Source organism: Haplochromis burtoni, unplaced genomic scaffold (genome assembly GCF_018398535.1).
Source record: "Haplochromis burtoni strain Fernald_Lab_line unplaced genomic scaffold, NCSU_Asbu1 Contig_57, whole genome shotgun sequence".
Lineage (NCBI taxonomy): Eukaryota > Metazoa > Chordata > Actinopteri > Cichliformes > Cichlidae > Haplochromis > Haplochromis burtoni.
In genome coordinates this window covers 981705-991593 of record NW_024582418.1, presented here as the reverse complement: position 1 = coordinate 991593, position 9889 = coordinate 981705, and the positions used below count along the sequence as shown (strand labels likewise).

At 40.9% G+C, this 9889-nt stretch overlaps 1 protein-coding gene across 7 annotated transcripts in view; it reads left to right on the top strand.

Annotated features, from left to right (window-relative positions):
* The window catches only part of ehbp1 (EH domain binding protein 1), a 159311-nt gene that overhangs the window by 73192 nt on the left and 76230 nt on the right, over positions 1-9889 (top strand). For all 7 annotated transcript variants that reach the window (XM_042220905.1, XM_042220903.1, XM_042220902.1 and 4 more), the window contains 2 exons: positions 6960-7138; positions 8279-8327. In XM_042220905.1, the coding sequence (XP_042076839.1) occupies positions 6960-7138; positions 8279-8327 (228 nt within the window). The remainder of the gene's footprint in view (positions 1-6959; positions 7139-8278; positions 8328-9889) is intronic.

Below are 9889 nucleotides of genomic sequence, written 5' to 3'. Positions count from 1 at the left end.
TGTGTGTGTGTGTGTGTGTGTGTGTGTGTCAGCTGAATGTGATGGGGTCAGGTGGCAGGATAAAAACCCAGTTACAAATAAACAGACAAACACTGTTTGAACAGATTTATCAAATGGTTTGAATATTGAAGTGCAGCAGAGCCACAAGGACACGCCAATAATGCCAAACTGCATAAAAAAAAAATCCAATTAAAATCTATGTGCAAACTTACCTTTGCCTATTTTTTCTAATTTGATCAACTCCAAGAGGGCAACAGCAGGAAAGTAGTTGTAGGTAGTCTTTGCTATAACGCTGTTCTGTGACTTCCTGCCTTCCAGAGCTGCTTCACCGGTGTTTTTCACAGGTCCTCATAGACTTGCAGTCTCTTAAGTTTGTCTCCTTCACTGCTCAACCAAGTGCACAGTTGAAATGGCAGTTAAAACAGACTAATGCAATATAGATTTATAAAAGCAGCCTCCCATTTTCTCCTCTTTCTCACAAACCTTATTTATCTGAGGGAGATTAGGAGGCAATTAGAACATTAGATGTGGGCGGACTTTGAATTTGTGCAAATCTGGATTTTAAAATGTAAGTTTATTTCCTGGCAAAGGCATGTCTTGGCCATACGTACCCATATACAGGGCAACCATATACACTGATTTTGAGCGGTGTTTGAAGTGGCAACTGTGAGGTTTCAGTTTGAGCAGGTGACAGTGTAATTTTATGAAATGGTGATTGAGGAGAAGGAAATGGCTCACTGGAATGGCTCAGGAGGAGTCTGAAGTATCCTCTGTTAGATCAGTGTAACTTATGAGAGGAAGCAGATGGAGGAGGACTCAAAGAAATGGAGTGTAGGACATTTTTACCATCAGTGATGTTGTCTTGGTTTGTCCCCACTGCAGACAGCATCCTCACCGCACGTACTCGATCTCAAACCTACCCACCCTGCACGCCTTTTCCCCACAGCCAAAGCTAATTTGCAGAGGCGTGAGTGTGGGTAATGCTACTGCCGTTTCCATGACAAGCTAAAGCCAGCGCTTACACCGCATTATGCCCCTGTGTTACATGTTAGGCGAGTAAGCGGGCGGGTGGGCACACTGCAAGCTGGCACTGTCCCTCCCTCCATTTTATTTTCCTTTTTTTTTTCCCCAGTGAATGGTTTTATTTCAATTTCAAAGGCTTGTCCTCTCCTGTATGCTTTTTTTTTTAAAGACAGCTTTGCATGGTTATGCCTGTGGAGCAAAATAGGCCTTGGAAGCGATACGGTCCTGGAAAAGGAAACCGCTTTTCCAGATTTTTGCATTTTACATCTCTGTAGCCAACTGCCGAAAGGCCCTCTGTCTTGGCCTGCAAGTGATGGAAAACGTGAATCACCAGCAACCTCCCCCCATCGCCATCATGATGAGTTTATTTACATATTTCTTTACTTGGTGACAGTACACAAAGCCACAGTGCAAAGATTTGTTAAATAGCTATGAAAACTTACTGAAGCAATTTCAGTGTGTCATAGATGGGCTGCCCTTCTGTTTCCACCTGTTCGTAAAATAAAGCCCAACTTAACTAAACAGCGTCTGAGCTCTCGTACTCATACCTCTCTTTGGAAGGAGGCCCCCACCCCAGTCGATTACAAAGGTAATGAGACATACATTTCCTTTGTATGTTAATGTGTATTATTTTTTACGCTACATTCACTCTCCTCTCCTGTTCCACCCTTTTGCCCCCCATCCCCCACAAACCCCTCCTTCTCCCCAATCTCCTTATTGCCCCATCCACTTCACATCTCCATTTACATAATTGAACTTTTGATTGGACTTTGCTCCCTCCCCTCCGCTCTCACGCAGGCAGCGTTTGAAATCCGAAGCATAATTTCATGGGTAAGATGACGCGAGGTGATCGTTCTCTCTCTCTTTTCCGCTCCGTGTTTTTCCTAATGTGAAGACGTTGGACTTGGAAAGCTCAGATTAAACAAATTGCTTGTTTTGATTGAAGGTGCAATTAAATAATTGAGCATGTGGTTATTTGGAGGCGAGCCAATCAGATGTGGTTTTTCTGTAGCAGGATGGACAGGCCACTTAAGTGCACCAACCCTATCCTCTTAAATATGAGCAGGTATTAATTTTTTCCCCAAGTATGTGTATCTTGGATAAGAGGAGTGTGTTAGGCTACCATTTCTAAGATGTTGTTATCCATACAGTAAGTGTGTATGTCCCTGCTGTTTGCATGCATGTACAGTATGTGTGTCTTGTGTGTACTTTGCACTGTGTGTATATGTGTGTGCATGGACTTTCCTTTCCTTTTTTTTCTTTTTTTGCCTTAGGCTCCTTGAGCGGATTACAAGTTTTAAAGAGTATGAGATTCAACACCTCCTCAAATCTGACACTCTGACACTGCTTTGAAGCCTCGAAAGTGAGATTGGAAAGACACGGAAGCTCTTTTCTCTCCACAGAGTCGTGGGTTTATGTCATTGGGTTGAGCCCAGTTAAGTTTCCATTGAAGCGTCATGCCCCAGAGTGAGAGACAAAGCTGCCACTTTAAAATGTTTGACTTGTGTCTTTTTTTTATGACTCAGAAAGGCTAGTTTGGTGGCCTCTGTGTGCTTTAGCCCCCATGTTTAATGCCACGTGACTTTGTTTACATTTGTTGATCTTCGTTTGGGTACAGTTTAGTAGACTTTCTTTCAGATTTTTACCCTGACTCTGCAATTCTCCACACTGTTAGTGGGGCAAAAGGTATAAGACTTGTCTACAATAAGCAATTAAAAGTTGCTTTATTAACTAAACTAATGACTGGAATCAAAATCTTACCATCCACCTATGATTATCTGAAGTTTAGTCCCAGTGGCATCAAACTATTTAGGGTGTTCTAGATGTCCTCTCCCCTTTCACCATGACTATCCAGTTGAGACTGGAAGTTACCGTTGACCACTTCACAGGTCGTCTTACAGTCATTAAATAAGTAAGACCCTGAGAAACTTGAATTCCCTCACTTGGGACAGCCACTTTCCCCCAACCAAGAGGAAACAATCCACCTTTTTCTGGCAGAGAACCTCCGCCTTGTAGCTGCTGACTTTTACCCCTCACTACAAACCGCCACAGTGTGTGCTGACGATCACGCTCCAAGTGTAACGTATTTCTACAGCTAAAGACTGTTTTTGAGTCTTACAGATGTAAATTGTTGCTGTTCTTTTACAAAACTTCTTTTTTGCATTTCCATTATAAATGGTAGATTTGATCAGTGTGTAAAAACTGAAATATATTTTATTTTCAGACTGTCCATCTGTTTTGTAAATAAGAAATTAATTTCATTAATGTTTCCTGGAAACTGTTTAAGGAGGTAGGGTAAGATGCGTCTTTTCAACTTATGGTTTCAGCTTATCTCGAGTAGCTCAGTTGAACATTTTCTTTACTTTTGAATAAAGTGGAGAATTTGTGTCTTTATTTATTTAATAAAGTGGCTTTACCCGTGCTTCCCACTTGATCGAAAGCATTTGTAATATTGTCTTGCCTATCTACTGTAAATTAAATATTTGCTCATGGTCCACATCTACAGTAAAGACAACAACCTCACTCTAGAATTGTTCTGTAGCTCCACATTATCCTGTGAGAGCTTATTAATTATCTCTGTCATTGTTGAGCAGCATCACCGTTATTTCAGATCTCACATCACCCTCCCAAAATCACATCTGTGAAACCCAAAATCCTCCTCCTGACTCCAGTACCAACAGGAAGCTGGATGCTTCCATTCCCAGGTTTCCTCCTATCTTTCATTCAGGCATTGTAGTGAGCTTAACCCCCCTCCTTTCTCTCTAACATCCTTTTCCCTTCCTCCATTTTTTTTGCTTTCTTTGCCCCGTCAGATGTATGTTGTTGACACTGAGGCATCAGGAAATAATGGAATCTCTTGTCAGTGGCTTGTATTTTCTGCCCAGGCTGTTATGGCTGTGTATAATAGTAGCAGAGGAGGAGGAAGAGGGGAGGTTATGTGCCACTGATAGTAATGAAGGTTGCCTTTTCATTTTTTAATATGGAATGTTTGTGGGCCAAGGCAATGCTCTCCGCTAATCCTACCCTCGAGCCGAGCTAGCTACATGACTGTGTCAGTGTAACACACACACACACACAAACACACACACACAGTGACATTCACACAGACTGATAAAAGACAAACACACACACATGCACTCGCTCCTTTAGGCAAGACAGCAAACTGTTTGATAAGTCAGGGTGCATTTCTGCTCCTCATGAAAATTGCACTCCTGTGTTTGTGTCTTAAGGAAATGCAGCCAGTCCTGTAACGGACGATATGGTATTTGTTCAATATTTGATGGATATGAAAGCTCGAGTGGTGCGATGCATTTGTAAAACCTTTATCGGAAAAGGTGGTAATGAAACAGTCTGAGGAAAACTACACCCGCTTTAGGTTGTGATGACTGTAGGGTCGCTGCAAGGGGTTTGTCGGAAATGAAGAAAACATTTGGTTAATCTGTGCTTTTAAAATGGCTTGCCAATTTCCAGTAACGCACCTCCAAATACTTTTAATTGAAGTCAGAAGTATGTATAAGTGATTATTTGTGTGTATTTGTGGCAAGGTGAATGAGCCTTAAAGACACTTTCCCTTAAACTTAATATTTATTTCCACTGGCTGTGTTACACAGGTGTGTGTGTGTGTGTGTATATGTGTACGTTTGTGTGTTTTCTGCCGGCTAGGGTACAGGGTCTGCGGCACTGGAGTGTGCTGTGTGTCTAATTGCTTTAATAGCACCTGGTCTCTAATCCCAGGTAATTAGAGCGCTCAAATTAGACAGCTACTTTCAACCGTCACTTGAAAAAGCAGAAGGGGAAGGCCTGGAGGAAGACCACTCCACACTGAAACTCTAAAAACACACACACACACACACATTGTAATGGCACACACAAATGGCGGCAAAGGAAGAACACGACTGGAGTTTGAGTCTTTGGAATGATCAGTACTCACGGTTAGAAACAAACAAAACAAAATAACCACTATCCACATGCTGTAATTTTAAAAATAAGATTATCCTTATCTTTTTGCCGCATGATTTTATGACTTCTTATCTTGTTTTTTTGCTTCCTTTTTCCCCTTTCCATTTGTTTGAGAAGCACTGAGGTTTTGTCAAGATCTCCTAAAACGTGTCTGACGGAGCTGTGGGTAAAGGTTAAGGCCCTCTTTTTAAAGATGAGCCGGAAATGTCAAGAGCCTGCCCCTCAGGCTCTCGCTAACGTCTCCCTGTACCAAGACTGCCATCGGGCCCTGATTGACTCTCTCACTCACAGAGACAGACACACACACACACACACACACACACACACACACACACACACACACACACACACACACACACACACACACACACACAGGTACAAAGGTTAGGAGCTGCTATTAGAGATGGCCTCCAGTCTCTTTCATCTGCTTTGGAGCTTGTGGCTTCTTGGTAGACTCCAGGCACATGGTCATAGTTTAAAATGCAACAATGGATGAGTAACAGACTTCCTTGTGCTTATAGGCTAAATGGCTTATTTTTTCACTTTTGACCTTGTAAACTAAATATATTTAATATTAAAACATTTGTGAACAGCTAGGGCAAGGTCTGACGGCATTATCAAGCCTTTCTTTCAGTTTATAATGTAAAAATAACACAAAACCATCTAAAATTGACAAATGTTCTGATGAGGAATTAGTCAGCACGCTGGAAATTCTATCTCCTTAAAATTCAAATCTCCTCAGTCTTGGCTCCCATCCCTCGACTTTATTTCTTCATAATGCAGTAGCCGAAAGCAGCCAAGAGAGGGGGTTGGTTGGCCACCACAAGCCTTGTTAGGGGAGTGAGGTTCACACAGTGAGAACTGTCTTGAGCTGCAGCTCTCAACTGTGGGTCTTAAAACTGGGTTAACTAGTTACTGAGGTACATCACCTCATGTGCAACTAACTTCTTTCCTTCACTGGCCTCTGCCGAGGCTTGAGTAAAGGTGAAGTTTAAACATCACCTGGTAATGTTTGGATGTCACAGCTCTCATTTAAGTGAGTAATGTTAAAAAAATGTGTGCAGATAAAACAAACTATGAAATATTATATGTTGTAAACTTTCTCAAACATATTGCATAATATAATTCATGATGTCTGTGTTATTTGTCGTATGTTAACTGCATTTTTTTTTTTTTTTTTTTTTTGCACAAAAGACTGATATACGCTTGCATTTGGAACACATTTCATTCTTTTTGATCATTGGCCTCTAATGTATTTAATCAAATCTCTATGACATTTTTGCCGTTCCTCTCCAAAATGATCTGAGAGAATTATCCCTTATCAGTCCCTCCATAACCAGATTAGTGAACAGCCAGCTGAATAATCAGAATAGCACGGGCGTCAGGCAAAGACCACTGTCTCCACACCACTGAGGATTTGTGGGATTTGGAGTCTAGGACAGGAAAGGCTCCTAATGGTGAGAGCTTTTTCAACCCAGATAAGACTTCAAAGGCGGAGCTAATTAATAAGATGTTTACATTATTCACGGTCATACACTGCATTCTGAATGACCCTTCATTACGGCACGAGTCTGTGTGTGTGCACGTTCATTCGTGTGCAAGCTCTGTCATTCTGTCCCGGTGTCGTGCTAATTGGATGGGTAGTGGTTTTTAAGTGAAACATTTTTATTCAGTAATAAATAAGGAAAAGGGGGTTGTTTTGGAGTGAAGGGAAGGAGAGCTGCATAAATATATACTCTGGAAATTAATTGACAAAGTACAAGGGTAAAGTATTAATGTGTGGTGTCATTTGTGCTTTAAATATAGTGATCCCAAATGACAGCTGTAATTAAATCATGTATATCTGAATGTTGCACCAATCCCCTCATGTTTTTTTTAAAATTTATTTTAAAAACATGACATTTAAGGAGTCTCCCTCTTTCTTCTTTCTCCCCCATCATTACCTCTTTAACCCTGCCACCGCCTCCTGCCTGCAGCCCAGCCCAGTCCCAAGCCCCATTCTGGGAGGAAAACCCAATGCCAGCCAGTCCCTGCTGGCCTGGTGCCGCGAGGTCACGAAGAACTACCGTGGGGTGAAGATCACCAACTTCACCACGTCCTGGAGGAACGGGCTGGCCTTCTGCGCTCTGCTGCACCATTTCAGACCCGATTTGATGTATGAACCACAAACGCACAGATCACATTAAATTCACACTCATTCTAAACTTAATAACTAACTCAAGTTAGGTCATATGTTCTAGTTATACCTAATGTTATACCTAATCTTTTTTCATAACTTGTAGGGGTGCAACGATACTCCCAGACTACTTTTTCCCCCTTTTGGGGAAAAAAAATCCCCAATGTAGAAAAGACGACATTAAAGCCCATTTGTCTTATGTATTTTCAGTTAAAAATTGACTTCTGCATAGACATAGGTTTCCCACTGAGGTCTAAATCATCAGTCAAGCATCAGACCTATAAGATAGAAATATATAATTTCTTTTAGCTCGTATCCTCCTTTAGCATCTACTTTTTAATCTATGTGTGGTTTCTAATGAAAACTGGAACCAGACAGATGCAATGAGGAACGATAAAGTAAATGTTGCAGACTGTATAACAAAGAAAATTGTTGAAAGAAACTGAGCAGAAAATAGGGAAAGTTGAGTAAGTTGCCGAAACTGACATTAACTCTATCCAAATCAAGCTGCTTCAAAGACTCCACCGTTAGCTGATGGTGTGTTTGTATCGTGATTTCGGTCTCGGTTTCAGAATTCTTACACCCCTAATCCCTCGCTATTATATTTGCACAGTTAACCTGTAGTGTGCCCGTGTTTGATTAATGTGATTCATTCATACAAACACTCAATCTGTCATTTCCACAGTCAAAAACTGTTGTATGTTTGCTTCCGACACTAATCGTGTTGTTCTTGTGTGTGCGATTATAATTCTTTGAAGTGTGTTGTGTGTGTGTGTGTGTGTGTGTGTGTATGTGTGTGTGTGTGACACTCAAAAGAACATTATATGGAAAACCTGCAGTCCCATCAAGGAGGCACACATGAAGATAATTTTGTGTACACGTGTGTGTGTTTGTGCTTGTGTGCCTTTCCTCTCCGGTGTGTTATTTTTACATATTTTCCACTCTATTAGTTCTGTTGATTGCACTGCTATGAAATTGCATGTTACAGTTCTAATACCATTACATGTGACGCATATTTAAACACACCTTTTTCTCCGCTGTGTCTCTCTGTCTACCATTTTTTTTTTCTCTCTCTTTCTCTGCTCACCTCCTCTCCAACCCTCCCCACTGTTCTTTCAGAGACTACAAGTCGCTCAATCCTCAGGATATTAAAGAAAACAACAAAAAGGTAAGAGGCAGCCACCGCTGGGCCCTTCACACCACTTAGCTCCCTCCCATCCACATCTCCATTTGGCCTTATTTAGAGATCTGCCATTAATCCATGGATATTGTGTTTATGTGGTTTGAACGGGATTGGTAGACACACATAGGAAGACAGTCAAATGCATGTACACACACAAATGACAGTTTTCATAAGATGTTCCCCCCCTGCTGTGATGTGTGTGTGACTTAGTCACCTGGCAGAGATGAGAAAGTGTGTTCAGCTCAGCAGCATGCTGGGAGCTTACTAAACTACTTTAGCAACTTGTGTGTTTTTAATAAGAGAACATTTGTCTTGTGTTGCTTAGAGCAGTGGCTTTAAATGGTATAAACAGGGATTTGGTGTCAGCCATACATTTTTGTTTTCAGTGGTTCAAAATTAATGGGACAAACTAACAATTACATGTAAAGACTTTTTTAAATACTTGGATGAAAAAAATCAAAACAATGTCCGCCTGAAATGTAAAACTGGGGTGTAGCACTATGGACATCAGCGAATGTTGTGTTTACTCCCTCGAGTTGCTCCCCCAGATCTTTACTGCAGCTGCCTGTAGGTACGTGTTTGTGGGTATTTCTGCATTCAGGTTTTTACTTAATAATCGAAAAGCAATCGAAAAGCATGCTCTCTTGGGTTTTAAATCAGATGACTGAGTCAGTTATTGAAGACTATCCCATTTCTATCCCATTGCTTTTGCAATATGCTTTGAGTTATTATCCATTTGCGTGGTGAAGCACTACCTGGTCAGTTTTGCAGCATTTGGCTGAATCTGAGCAGTGAGCATAGCTCTGTACACTTCACTGTTAGTTTTTCTTTAGTTTAGTCTGCTGTGGTCTTTCAGGCCTTTTGTTGATGCTGAGCTGGTCGGTGCATTCAATCTTTTTAATAATGCAAGCGATTTTTGATTTGTCCACTTGTAAAGTTTTTGCTGTCTGTCTGAGGGTTATTTGGGTTTTACAGGCTAATGGTTGCTCACTTACAATAATATATCTTAGGATCTCATATTGACAATTAAATAAAAGTTACAGTGAAAACCTTCACAATTCAAATTCAGCACTTTGAATCAACAGCCTGCTTCATTTGTCTTCAAATAACAAGTGAGCAGGTCTCACCTGGCCATGAAATTGTCATCGTCAATGTCAATTATCCCATTAATTTTGAACCTCTGAATATGGGGGATTGTGTATAAATATGGTTGTCACTCTTAAACAGTTGTAAATTTATGTATATTATAAAACTCCCTGAATTAAAGCTCAAAGTCGCACTTTAATCCCATCTTGATTGTCTGATTTCCATCCCATGTTATGTTGTACAGAAGCAAAACTGCAAAATGTATGTGTGAAAAGAAGAGTTTCATTCCTCTCCTCTTCTAACAAATTTTGACCCACACATAAAGCAGATGTACACACCTATTTTTCATTGTTGCCCTATGTCTTCATGTCTGCACATTGACTGTTAAAGGTTTCCTTGCACACAGATCTACATTTTTTTTGCCCGCTGGCTCTTCGCCTCCACATTTACTTCTTCGCACA